Source organism: Rattus rattus, chromosome 11, assembly GCF_011064425.1.
Source record: "Rattus rattus isolate New Zealand chromosome 11, Rrattus_CSIRO_v1, whole genome shotgun sequence".
Classification (NCBI taxonomy): Eukaryota; Metazoa; Chordata; class Mammalia; order Rodentia; family Muridae; genus Rattus; species Rattus rattus.
Window position 1 is genome coordinate 652,963 of NC_046164.1, and position 13,671 is coordinate 666,633.

At 38.9% G+C, this 13,671-nt stretch overlaps 1 protein-coding gene across 1 annotated transcript in view; it reads right to left on the reverse strand.

The window, feature by feature from the left end:
* LOC116912420 (transmembrane protease serine 11C) overlaps positions 1-9,404 on the reverse strand; it is a 61,849-nt gene extending 52,445 nt beyond the window's left edge. The window contains exons 1-2 of the mRNA XM_032916486.1: positions 9,349-9,404; positions 1,276-1,391 (exon numbers count right to left, since the gene is read on the reverse strand). Of these exons, the coding sequence (XP_032772377.1) occupies positions 1,276-1,391; positions 9,349-9,404 (172 nt within the window). The remainder of the gene's footprint in view (positions 1-1,275; positions 1,392-9,348) is intronic.
* Between the last annotated feature and the right edge of the window lie 4,267 nt (positions 9,405-13,671).

Genomic DNA, 13,671 nt, shown 5'->3' on the forward strand with positions numbered 1-13,671 from the left:
TATGTTCTCACTTATATGTGGATGCTGTGAGTTGATTATATAGAATCAGAGACTGGAACAGTGGTCACTAGGAAGTGCTGAGAAAGCAAGAATGAAGAGGTCAGATGACAGAAGCCTAAGTACGGTCAGATGGAGGAAGATGACAGAAGCCTAAGTACAGTCAGATGGAGGAAGATGACAGGAGCCTAAGTACAGTCAGATGGAGGAAGATGACAGGAGCCTAAGTACAGTCAGATGGAGGAAGATGACAGGAGCCTAAGTACAGTCAGATGGCGGAAGATGACAGGAGCCTAAGTACAGTCAGATGGAGGAAGATGACAGGAGCCTAAGTACAGTCAGATGGAGGAATAAGTTCAGCGTTCTAAGTCACTAAGATGGCTGTATTTTATGATTATATATTTTACAAGTTAAGAAAGAATTTAGAAGAATATAGAACAAAACATTTCAAGGCTAAACACAAGGCAATGATATAATTTAAGGAGATGGTCATGGTGATCCCCTTGATCATTAAATATTGTGTATATGTATCAAATTATCACCTTGTGCTTTATAATATGTACAATGCAATGTTTTTAATAATTAAAAGAATGTCTTTGTGCTTAAAATGACCACAAAAAGACACAGAAAACTTGACACAGTGCTCTACTTTAAATAAAAAATAAACTCAATGACGTCATATTTTTTCTATTTTATGGATAAACTATATAGAAAATTTGTAGACATATTTTCCTTCGTTGTTCAATAGTGGAGAAAAATCTAGATTTAAGGAGGATTTTATGGGTAAGAAATATTGTTTAGAAGAAACACATGGTTTGGAGTGAGAAATTTTAATTCTGTAGTAAAAAATCTTAAGTTCTTAGCTTCTGATAAAGAGAAACTGTGTCCACTTTCTTCAATGGATCTTCAACCCGAAAATCTTTCCAAAAGGCAATACAAAACAAAGAACACCACAACTCGAGTTTTAAACACACTGGTCTAAAAGTCACTTGAGGTCAAAGTCTGAAGATAAGCACCTGTTATTTTAACTGTAAAAATAATTCCACTAAATGTGGCAATCATCATATGTAAGAAACTCACAAAAATATGTAACATGTGCAAGTTTTATGTATTAGTTATCCCTCGATAAGGTTTTAAATGTTTGTGAAGTAAATGTTAATGACCATAACGGTATAAAGCATAACAAACAAAAAGACATGTCTCCTCTCCTTCCTCAGATTTCTTAGTTTTCCCAATGTGGTGTCATCAAACAAAAAGACAAACATAACGGATACTTACCGCAAGCGGCAAAGTAGGCAATGAGTCCAATTACTACCGCAGCGATCACCGCCGTTAAGATGCCTAGGGTTATCTTTCCACACTTTGTGAGTTTTATCTTTGTTTTGCACTCTGTTCTGAGTAAAAGGACAGGAAGGTGTCAGTAAGAGCTCGGGTTAAGCCTGTTGTAAATACATATCAATTTAAGATTAAGTGCAAAAAATGTGTTATTTTTACATTAACGATGTGTTCTGTAGACTGACGTGTTTCCAATTAGTGGAGAGTTTGTGTATACATTATTGGGGCTGCTTGTTTCTCAGCACCTATGATCGATAACGGTAATACTAAATCAAAATTCACGTATTCCTTCCAAGACCATTTGCAATTGTTTTACTCTGCCTGTCACTGCTGTAGGAACAATCATGTCTGTTCCTATGAAGCTTGCAAACTACTGAGTAGAGGTAGACCGGACTAAATAAATAAATGAACGGATGAATGCATGCAATCTATAACTGGCAGCAAGCGCTAAGGAAAAGTAGGACTCAGATCAGAAATAAGAGCGCTGGTGTTCGCTCCAGATGTGAAAAGCTGCTATTAAGTCCAGCGGTCAGGGGTCAGAGGTCAGGCCCAGGCAGATAAAGCGTGAGAACAGTGAGCAGCGCTAAGGGGGTTATGCACACTGACATTTGGAAAATTCCAGACAAAGAGAATGACTGAAGGAAGGCCCAGGGCTAAGCACTAGTTTGGCGTACTGGATAGTGTGACTGGAGCTGCAGCGAGGGAAGAGTAGCGTGCATGTAACCTTGAGAGACAGTAAGGTTCAGACCGGAGCCTTGTGGTAATGATTTTGGTTTTCCTCTGAGCAAAATGGCAGCACAGAGCAGGTTCAGGTGGAGGACCGTGATGACTTGGCCTAATGTCCTAATGGAACGCCTTTGCGTGTTGTGAAGAATCGTCTGTAGAGGACAAGGAGAAGGAGAGGAACAGGACAGAAAATGTTCCAGGGACTGAAACAGAAGATGGCGTTGTCTGAGACTAGAGTGTTAAAGATGGCAGAAAGAGTTTCAACTTTGTATAGATTTTAGGGATAAAGGTGCAGAAATGTCCTGATGAAAAGATGGATTCTAAGAGAGGAGCTGAGGATCGCTTCTCGGCCTTTTGGCTAAGATCAAGTGAAGAGAGGAGCTGAGGATGATGTCTAGGTGTTTAGCCGGAACACTTAACATAGGGCATTGTCATCACCTGAGCTGAAAAGGCTTCTCTCCAGCAGTGTCGTTAGGGATGTTTAGCAGGCATTCATGAGGCGATGTGGGTTAGATATATAAGAGTAGCACTTGGAATAGTAATATGTGTTGGTCTTATTAACTTGTCGTCCCTGAGCACATACAGTACAGTTTAGCAGAGGATGACAATGCCAAGGGAGTAACTGTAAGTAGAGAAACAGACCAGGATAGGATCATCTGTGCAGATTTTTGTCAGAATGTTAGAGAGAAAGAGGACATGGCAGAGGGTAGATGCCAGAGAAAATTAACAAGGGTAGGAGAGCCAGTTAGAGTAGATCCAGGAGGACAATGGAGGACAATCAAGGGTGAGGAACAGGCAAAGCTGTGCCAGAAGATAGCTCAGATAGGAGTTAGAGAAAGGACTGAAGGAGCCGGAGGGGTTTGCAACCCCATAGGAAGAACAACAAGATCAAGCAAACAGACCTCCCAGAGCTCTGAGGGACTAAACCACCAACCAATAAGTACACATGGAGGGACCCATGGCTCCAGCAGCATATGTAGCAGAGGATGACATTGTCTGGCATCAACAGGAGGAGAAGCCCTTGGTTCTGTGAAGGCTCGTTTCCCGGTGTAGGGGAATGCCAGGGTGTTGAGGTGGGAGTGGGTGAGTAGGAGAAGGAGCATCCACATAGAAGCAAGGGTAAGGGGTATGGGAGAGGGGGGAGCCGGGAAAGGGGATAACATTTGAAATGTAAATACATAAAATATCCAAGAAAAAAAAGACTAGGTAATAAGGATGGTAGTCACAGATGGGCGTCAGAAAGGTGATCTTGACAGAAAGCTCTAGGAATAGCAGGGTTAGAGGGTTAAAAAGAGAATGAATCAGCAGAAAAGGAGACAGGACTACTGATCCTTCCTTTGAAGAGTTTGCTGAAAAGAGGAGGAAAGAAAAGGTCCTGTACCCAGGGGAGGAAATAGAAAATGACTTAAAAACAAAACTTGAATACACATAAAAAGGAGACTAGTTGAGCTGATGGCCACATAATTAATTAGTAGGTTAATTCATAACCTTAAGAACTACTAACATTTTATGATATTGTTTACTTTATGCTTTTATGTAAATTTCCAAGAAGTTACAATGATCTCATGGCATCACCCAGGGAATTTATATTCTATATAAAAATTAAGAGAACTTTCTGTGACCATTGCTACACCCCGTGAAGCTACTATTAATTTCTTAATATCCATTGATATCAACTTCACATTTAAACTTGTTTTTTTTTATATATTTTTTTTGTTAACTTGAGTATTTCTTATATACATTTCGAGTGTTATTCCCTTTCCCGGTTTCCGGGCAAACATCCCCTTCCCCCCTCCCCTTCCTTATGGGTGTTCCCCTCCCCACCCTCCCCCCATTGCCGCCCTCCCCCCGACAGTCTAGTTCACTGGGGGTTCAGTCTTAGCAGGACCCAGGGCTTCTCCTTCCACTGGTGATCTTACTAGAATATTCATTGCTACCTATGAGGTCAGAGTCCAGGGTCAGTCCATGTATAGTCTTTAGGTAGTGGCTTAGTCCCTGGAAGCTCTGGTTGCTTGGCATTGTTAAACTTGTTTTTAAAATGTCTTTTACATATTTGGTTGAGCCAAACTAAAATCAAAATTACTTGTCTTTTCTTTCTTTTATTTTTTTATAGCATGACTCCAGACAGTGCTGAAGCTGAAGCAGGTTTATTTTTTTCCTGTCTGCTTTTATATCATTCTAGGTACATACCAAGAATAGGGTCAGTTCTTAGATCAAAGACAAAGAGTCAGGCAAGGCAATAAACAAAGTAGTCAAACAAGGCAATAACCAAAGTCTCATGGTGACTGTCTAAAAGCTTATCAGGGTGATCGAGATAAAAGGAATGCTATACATTCCTTGGCTGTATTTACCTTGAGCCTACTTCCTTATCCTAGCCCAATGTCAAAATACTGCTAAATTCCTAGTAGGCAGCACCAAGAGCTCTCCCTCCACACTTCATTCTCTGGGGATTTGATGCTGGGATTAAGCAGTGCCCCATGTAGCCAAACACATACTCCAGCATTGGTCAATGCCCTACTCTGTGATCTGACTTTTATTTAGAGCAGGATCATAATGGTAGGAAAGAGGATAGAGTGGTAAAGAGATGGTGAAGGTAGGGAGACCTTGTTCTGCTTTGTAGAAAGACATAACATGGGCCCTGGCCTGGGCAGTTTCTATGTTGCATTTGGTTGCTGAATGTCTCGCCGCCCTTTTGAACCTGGAAAAGTTTTCAAATTCTGCTTTTGCCTTTCCTTTGTGACAACTATCTGCTGTACTTTCTGATCAAATTATTTTAACACAGTATACTTTGTCTAGAATATGTTTCCGTTATTTAAAAAATGTTTCACATTAATGTTCCATTTTGAGGCAATTGCAGACTTTCATACAACTTAAAGAAATAATATCATTTCTTTGTACCCTTTAAATAGTTTTCCTTGATGGCTATTTATACTATAACACCACAACCTGGACACTGACATGCATCGAGCCAAGATAGTGAGCATTTCTACCATCAGAGGCCCTGCATGTTTAACTACTTAACCCATTTGTCTCCTCTTCCCTACCTTCTTTAACCCCTGACAATCACCGATTTGATTTCCCTTATGGTGTGTTTGTATTGCAAGAACATTATAGAATAAAATCATACATTATATAACGTTTGGAGATCTGTTTCCCATTCAACTATTGAATTTGTCAATTAGGATTCACAAATCATGGGGTTGTAAGTTTTAGGCATTAATTACATCTTGGAAACAATAGATGAACGGCATAGGAGAATACACAAAATTTTAACTAATTTGTTTTAAAATCTGTGTGAATGCATGTATACGGTGCAAATACCTGTCAGTGTGTACAGAAGTCAGAGATCAATGTCGTGTGCCCGTCTCTCTCTCTCCACATTCTTAATAAGCAAATCTGGAGTTATTTTGAATGATATGCAAGTTTGAAATTTTCCTAAGTTAGTGAGAGCCCTTGTTCCTTGGGGTAGGATCTCCCGGTTGTGGACATGTGTGACGGTTCTCTACAAAACTCAGCAAGTCGTCCAATTCAAAGTCACAGCCTCAGAAAGTCAACTGTCTCTGTAGTCAGTTCCACCTTAGAGCCATTCACCCACCCTGGAGCTTCTGACCCAGTCAGATCCCCAAGTCCTGCCTGTCCTTGCCTCTTCCACATTGATTATAGGCACTGTGACCCCAGGAGTGGCTTTGAAAATGGGTGCTGGGGCTCTCAACTCAGGTCCAATTGCTTGTCCAGGAAAAACTTATTGAGCCCTCTTTAAAAACTTTTATATTTTAAGTTTTTTTTAAACTTTGAAAACCTTTATAAACTTCAAAGCTATTTTAAAAACTTTTATTATTTTACACATTGGGAAGCCATTTTATTTTAGTATATTATGGCTTAGCACTGGAAAAATGCTATTTCATTTTGACATACACAAATGTGGAAGAAGTGTCTCTAGAAAGGAAGTGAAGAATTTATTGCCATCCACTTATGTTACCCACTTTATCTTTTTCCCCCTGTAAAGGTAACATGGAAGAACTGGACAAAATTAACATGTTCTATGTCCTCTGTATCGCCACCAGCTTGCAGGACTGCTAGGGCAAGCACCACAGACTAGACAGAGGCAGGGCAGAGTGCTGTGTTCTTGCTTACGGAGGTTGGAAACCTGTATATGACTCTAGAAGGTTCACATCTCCCAACTTGTAGGTGATGGGTCTCCTCCTGTGACGTCACACTGTTCTTTTTATTCTCCTATCTTGACTCTTCCCTGTATAAGCATGGTCATACTGTGGTAGAATCTATCCAATAACCTCAGCTTCACAAAATCACGCCATTTAATTTTCCCTATACGAATTCAGGTTCTGAGATATCAGGGGCTACAATATTAATATATGAATGGGAGAGCACAGTTCAATCCATTATATATATTTTGACATCTTATGTATGTATTTTGCCTTGTATTAACACTTTGAATTACTATTATACAAATGTATAAATATTTTATTTTATATAAGAGAAACTCATATTTTGCTTTTTATGCCATATTACATACTTCATGTTCTTATTGCATAAACTACCCATATACATATGTTACATGCTTATATGTATATTCATAATATCAAGAAACATAAATATATATTTTAATGACTATACTAAATACTGGCCACTTTGAATCACCTATATTAGTGCCTGTATTATTTTGATTTTTGTTTGGTGACAAAATCAAATATCTGTTGAGAAGTCGACTCTTTGGTTTCTTGGCACTGAGTCCCTGAGCTAATAGTTTTTTGTATTTTTGTTTTTGTTTTTTATTTTTCTAAGGAAGCAGTGTCAGCTGGGGTTCCAATGTGGATGACATTTCAATGTCTCTTCAGAAATTTCATTTTACTTCTTATAAAATTATCATTATTAAAAAGTAAATTGTCCAAATTGTTTGCACATAAATAAAAAGTGGTATCTCTTGGTATTTTCATGTGATGTGTATGAGCGTTTGGGGTTGGGGTAAACAAAGGAATTACTCAGGATATGTCTAGTCCCTTTTCTCTCCAGGTTAGCCTTGAAATCCCGGTTCAAGAGATTCTTCTGATTTAGACAGAAAATATATTTTCCCAGTCTGATCATCTCATGTATCGAGCCTAGAATAGTATTCCTAATTTTGGGTGAAGTAATTGTCTAAAGGATATGGTAAGTCCTAGGAATATGACCCTATACATGAGTATGTGCCTTCAGACCTGTCCCTCCACATTTTTCCAGTGAAAGCATGGATATTTAACTTTTACTCAAACAGCTTGCTCAAGTGCCAGTGAAAATGTTTCAAATGAAAAATTTGATGTGGTAAACAGTTGGTGTCTATTTTCAACTCTTCTTAATTGTGTTTTTTTTTTAAAAAAAAATAGAAAGAACCATATAAAGTTCTGCTTCTATAAATAAAAAGCCACATTTTATATTAATTTCATAATTTATAGATATTTAGAAACCATTTGCTGCTTTATATTCTGATTTCCTACAAAGGTATGTAGAGATGATTCTTTGGTACAAAAATTTGTCTGGTTGGGAAACATCATTGACTTCAAACTTTCCTAATGTAACTTCCTGGAGGGAGAAACTTCCTGGTCTGGAGCTGGGAGGGATTTGCAAACTACTCATCCTTTGCTTCTCATATTAATGACGGGGAGCCAGCCTTTATGATGATCATTCTCTGTGGGGCCAGCCAGGGGTTGGCAGAGGACTCCCTCTGGCTATCCTCACACAGGTAGGTGAGAGGATTAGGGCTCTGCTCGCAACCCAGAAATCCTTCCTATTCCCAAAGGCCTTATTGGTTTCACAGGGAGCAGCACATTTTAAACTCGAGGAAGGTCCCACTTTCTTCTTATTATTATTTTTCTCTAGAACATTCTTTTAAACAACACCAGGCATGCTAATTCTACTTTCCCAAATTCTTATTACTAGATGGAGTGTCGTTTGAAATACAAAAGGCATAACATTAAACAGAAGTCGAGTCTTGGTAAGGAGTTGAGGTAAAGAACAAAGAAACCCTTGGTTTGATTTTAGCAACACAGGCTAATTTTCCACGTGTTTTTACTAACAGAGGGTATGTTAGTATATCACTCATAAGATTAGTGAGGCAAAGGATTATTTATAAGAAATATACATTGATTTCCAACTATGTCCTGGTTCTAAAATTATTAATTCCTTGAGATAAAACTAAAGTCCGTCTTCACAGTATTGCTCAGATAATACTTATAGAATATAAGCGGTTGATCCACTTAATTTGAAGGAGGCAGAACGCACTACTTAGGACCTGAGATTTTTATCAGTTTTAGTAAGCAAATAGAATGATAAACAGTAACTTACTTTTATAAAAAATATTTTAGTATTTCTCTAACAGTAAAGAAAGCTAAACACTAACGTGAACAGAAGATGTGACATTATTAACATAATGTTACAACATCCCAACGTGCTAGTTACCCAGAATCGACATTTCATCCAGACATGTGTCTATTTAAAAAGAAAAATAGGCGTTCCCAATTAGTTTATCAATATTTGCATTTTGGGATAGTGCTGGAAAGACTAATATGTGTGTAAACACTTGTACTTGTGTTAATCTGATCAGCTTAAAAATTAAAATGTGAATGTAAAATGTCCTGTCCACCTGCCTTCTGAATAATAATAGGCCATTACATTTTTGTTTTGGTTTCCAAGGCCGATTACTAGCTAATGCATCATTGCTGATGTCAGGAATTTAAATGTGCTTGTTGGCTTTGCCTTTGCTTCCAAACTGAATGTTCAATCATGCTGCTAGCTGTGAAGCACTGCAGTGTTCCAATAATTAAAAGAATAAGACCTCAGCTTGTCTTGCCACTTCCAAGCCGGAGAATAGTCCAGCAAATAAAACAGCAAACGCGACTACATCTGCATCACTCCACACCACTAGACACGGACACGTATTTAATATACATCTGTTTCGTGTCCTTTCTGTATTCATGGTGAAATTGTCTTTTAAAGCTACCCCAGTCTCAAATCTTCAAGTTCCAGCAATTACACGAGAACACCTTGTTTATACCTGAAAAGTTTCCCAGGGAATTTAGAGTGAACTCCAATGGCGAAGACTCTTCCATTGTAACCATTTTCCCCTTTGTTTTGAACTTGTGTTGGTTCTATTTCCATAGGAGCTGAAAGGACCTGCTCCTTTTTAAGAATCTTACAAATCAGGTTAAGTAGTAACTATGCTAGAACTTTCAGCAGGACACTGGCTGAGCCGTGCAAAAGCGCCTGCCCCCTCCCCTCCCCCGCCGCACGTTCACACACCTGTTCCGCAAGGCTGTCCATGGCTCTTCGCTCCTCCGAGGCTGTCCCCTTGCCATCTTCCCCTTGAGTGCTGCGTGGCACAGTCATCCTCCACCTATTTAGCTTACAAGAATCTATGGCTTTTATGTGTTTTATGATAATGGCCTAATGATAATACTTAGCGCTTACACAACTTTTCATCTTCAAAGTGCTTTCCAAACCTTTATTAATTAATTTTAAAACATTAGTAAACTGTGCGCTGCGCATATGCCAATCCATAAATAATAAATAGTCACATCAGCCCAGTTGGGGGAGAAATTTAAAATTAAGTTGTAGTGACCAAGGAAGTAGCTGGACGGACTGGCCTGAGATACGTGGGTTTGCGTGTTCTGTGTGGAAGACAATTGTCCCTTTCCACTCCCTGCCCTGCTTAGACGTCACTGCTAAAACTTGGGGCGCTTTCTCTTTGGTTCCCCTGCGAACAGCCACTGGCTCTTGAAGCCCTAACCTTCCATTAGGATCTGAGTGTTTTCCAACCCATAACTCTCTTGCAACCATGTATCATCCTTCCGTGAGTTCCGTCCTCAAATTTTTACTGCCGCTTTAATTCTAGTGCTCTTTAAAAGAATGTTTGATACCCTGAAATCTACAGGGTGTTGAGTTTTAATTAAAAGATATATGGCTTTAACTAGCAATTTTCCATGTTTTGGACAGCTTTCTCGTTCTTCATGGCCAATTTTGATATTGGCGTAGAGGCGAGATAGGACACATCTTAATGTTCAATTATGTGGAAAAAATTGAATTTGCTAGAGGCCAGGGATGCAGTAAGGGTATAAGGATGGGTCTAGTTTATATGCTGCAGGAGAAAGGATTTTCTTGATTACTAGTCTTTTCTTTTTCTTTCTTTGTCACTATTTCATACAGTGAGGCAGAGCCTCACGACATCTCCCTGGCAATTTCTGAATTTGCAGTTCTTCCGAGCTCTGGGATTACAGGTACGTTCCGCTCACAACGGGCAGCAGTTGTTTTAAAAGAGGTTCAGTCTCATGAGGGCTGTGCTTCTCTCCTCCTCCAAACATGTTTAGGTAGTGCTAATCAGAGATATCATAAAACCATAGAAATGATAATTATACATTAATAATAATAGAATGATAATGGAAGTAAGTGTTCCATTTGCTGATCGAATCTTGACCAGATATCTAGCAACATCATCAAAAATTTCGACCTTAATTGTATTGAGTTCATCACCATAAAAAATACGTATGAATATGTGCTTAAAAGATTCAGTGCAGTGGTTGGGGATTTAGCTCAGTGGTAGAGCGCTTGCCTAGCAAGCACAAGGTCCTGGGTTCGGTCCCCAGCTCCAGAAAAAAAGAAAAACAAACAAACAAACAAACAAAAAAAGATTCAGTGTATTCTTGCCATTCTCATTTCTCTCTCCAAATCATATTTATCCCTTGAGGTTTCTTATTATTTGAAGCTCAGGAACTCTTATTAGTCTCCTAGCACTTTACAACGGACACAGGACTTGGGGTACTTTAGATCAGGGGGAATAGAGATCAGAAATCCTCAGGGATGATACTTTACCCCTCATCAACTCTGTGGATTTTGCTTTAAATCATACTTTTAACCTCGTAGGTAGTGAGGTAAGCTGGAAATGAGACGTAAACATGAGATGGAACGCACACAAAGCATGCTATGGACGCCGAAGCCAATCGAATCCCAAATCCCGTGCTGTTGGTGGGAGTCAGTCAATGAGGCGTGTGGACAAATTTAAATCACTGGATTGTACCAGTAAGATTCTACAGTAGGAGAGTGTTATAGAAAGATTTCATGTGGAATCTGTAATTCTAAGCTTCTTTTGAAATCACAGAACTTCATGTGGTAGTGTTTTAAAGTTCAACGTAAACAATTGTGATGATAGAAATTAGAGCACTTCTAAACGTGGAAAACATCTTTTTCTATTCTTCCCTCCCTTTCTAATGACAATACTGTCCCCCTAAAAGATGCCATTAAAATCAACCAACTTACGGGCTATTGGATTCAAATTACGCTGTTAAAAACCTAATTTTATATTACTTCAGTGCTGTAAGACTTGAACCACAAGACATCTCCCTGTTAGAGAGAGGAACGTGGGAGTTTGACTCTGGGGAAGGAGTGGGGTGGGCATAAGAGGGTATGGAGGGATCTTTCTGATGAGTGCAGAATGACCGAGGACATAAACATAAAACGAGTAAAGCAGAATAAAACTTTACATTTTGATTACTCATGATCCTTACCATCTAAAAAATGTTTAAATTTTTTTGTATGTTTCTGTCTTTCTTTTTCTCCCTTCATCCTCGTGTGTGTGTGTGTGTGTGTGTGTGTGTGTGTGTGTGTGTGTGTGTGTGTGTGTGTGGTGTGTCAGAGAACACCTTGTGAGTTGCTTCTTCCATATATGGGTTCAAGGCGTTTATCTCGGGTCACAAGGCTTGGCAGCATGCCCCTTTGCCTACTCAGGTGTCCCGATGGCCCTAAATAAGTTTTTAATCCCTTCACATTGTTATTGTACTACTCACACAATAGGTTCTTTTAACATAAAGTAGTTTTTAAAATGATATTTTACAGTTCCTTTTAGAATTAAATTTTTGACAGTTTCACACACGTATGCAGGGTAACCGTAATAGTGTTCACTCTCCTCTTCTGAGTCTCCTTCCGCTACTTCTGACCTCCCTTTTCCCCAGACAGTATGGCCGTCTGTTATATCCTCCTCCTCCTTTTCTTTAATTTCTTTTTCTCCAATTCTGCTTCCTTCTCTTCTTCTTGTTCTTCTTCTTCCTCCTCCCTCCCCCCCCTCATCTTTCATTTTCTTTTATTCAGTCCTTTTCCAGGTGACCACAGTCGCTGTGTCTCCACGACTACTACAACTTTGTCATATTTGGAAGACTGGGGTTTTCTTTTTATAGTAGTTCTCCCCACTGTCCGGTCTTTACAACCTTCTGCCCCCACTTCTGCCATATTTCCTAGATTTGGAGGAGTATGTGATACAAATGTCCTATTTTCGTTGAGCACACAGAGAGGCACTCTTAGCTCTTTGACTAATTAGTGTGTCTGCCTTTCCCATCATTCATAGCCCAAAGAGGCTTCTCCAGACAGGGCAAAGGCCTGCAATACTGTGTGGCTATGAACACAAATCTTTAGAAAGCAGTTTTACAGCCTGTACGTTTATCAGAAAGGTGGAAGAGCCACACAGAAGAGCCTAGAGCACTTACCAGATACATGAAAGTGACCAGTGCCATGATTCTGAGGCTCTGATTTCAAATAAAGCCAGTGTGTTTTTGTCAGTAACAGGGAACGAGCATGGGATGTTAACCTTGAACTTCAAATCACTGGAACCCTACCATTCCCAGCATTCAGGCACTACTGAGAGCAATGCTAGCAACTATTTTTATTTATTCACTTTTTCCTATGTGTATGTGTATGTGTTAGAGTATTATATGTGTGCTATGGATATTTGGAGGTTAGAGGACAATTTGCAATTTTCTTCTTCCACCATTTAGGTACTAGGAATAGGTCAAGTCATCAGGCTTGGTGGCAAATGCTTTTGCCTGCCGGGCCATCTAGCTGGTCCAAGAGTATGGCAATTATTGTATTAAGAAAATTGGATTTTAGTGATTATTAGACTGGAAATGCAGCTTAGGAAATGAGAATTGAATTTATATGTGAATACTTCAGTTGACACCAACAATTAATTTTATAAGAGGAGAGTGCACAGGACTGGAGTTTCCTCAAAGCTTGATTTCAGACCTTACCTCCTTCACTCTGTGATCTTAGACGTGTTATTTGGCTTTTCTGAACCTCAGGTGATTCTTCTTCAAGATATAGTATTAATAACGACACTTCTCCCAGATTTATTACATGGGAGGTCTGCTTCATAAATAACTTTTATAATTATCATCATTATGATTTTTATTAGGTCAGCTGATACTTTCAATGATTAGATTTTTTTTTTATCCATAAGGAAACGTAATTATTTTGTGGAAGAAATTTTACTTACTCATTCCAAGTAAAATTTTTTCCCTTATATAGTTTATGCTTTATTCTATGACATAAGTCATATTATATATTATTTCCTGGTTTCTCTGGGGACAAGTAGTAGATAATTTCTGGTGACCTCATAAAGTCATTCAAAGAGTTAGAGTGTCAGAAATAGGAACATAGTATGTGTGTGACTATAACTGTCAAGACATGAGCCCCTAATTGACTGTGTGAAGACAAATCTTTATTTTCTTGATAACTGTGGATATTGAAACATTTTTCAATAAGTTCATTAGAAGTTTTTATTTATGATTTTGAAAACTGTCT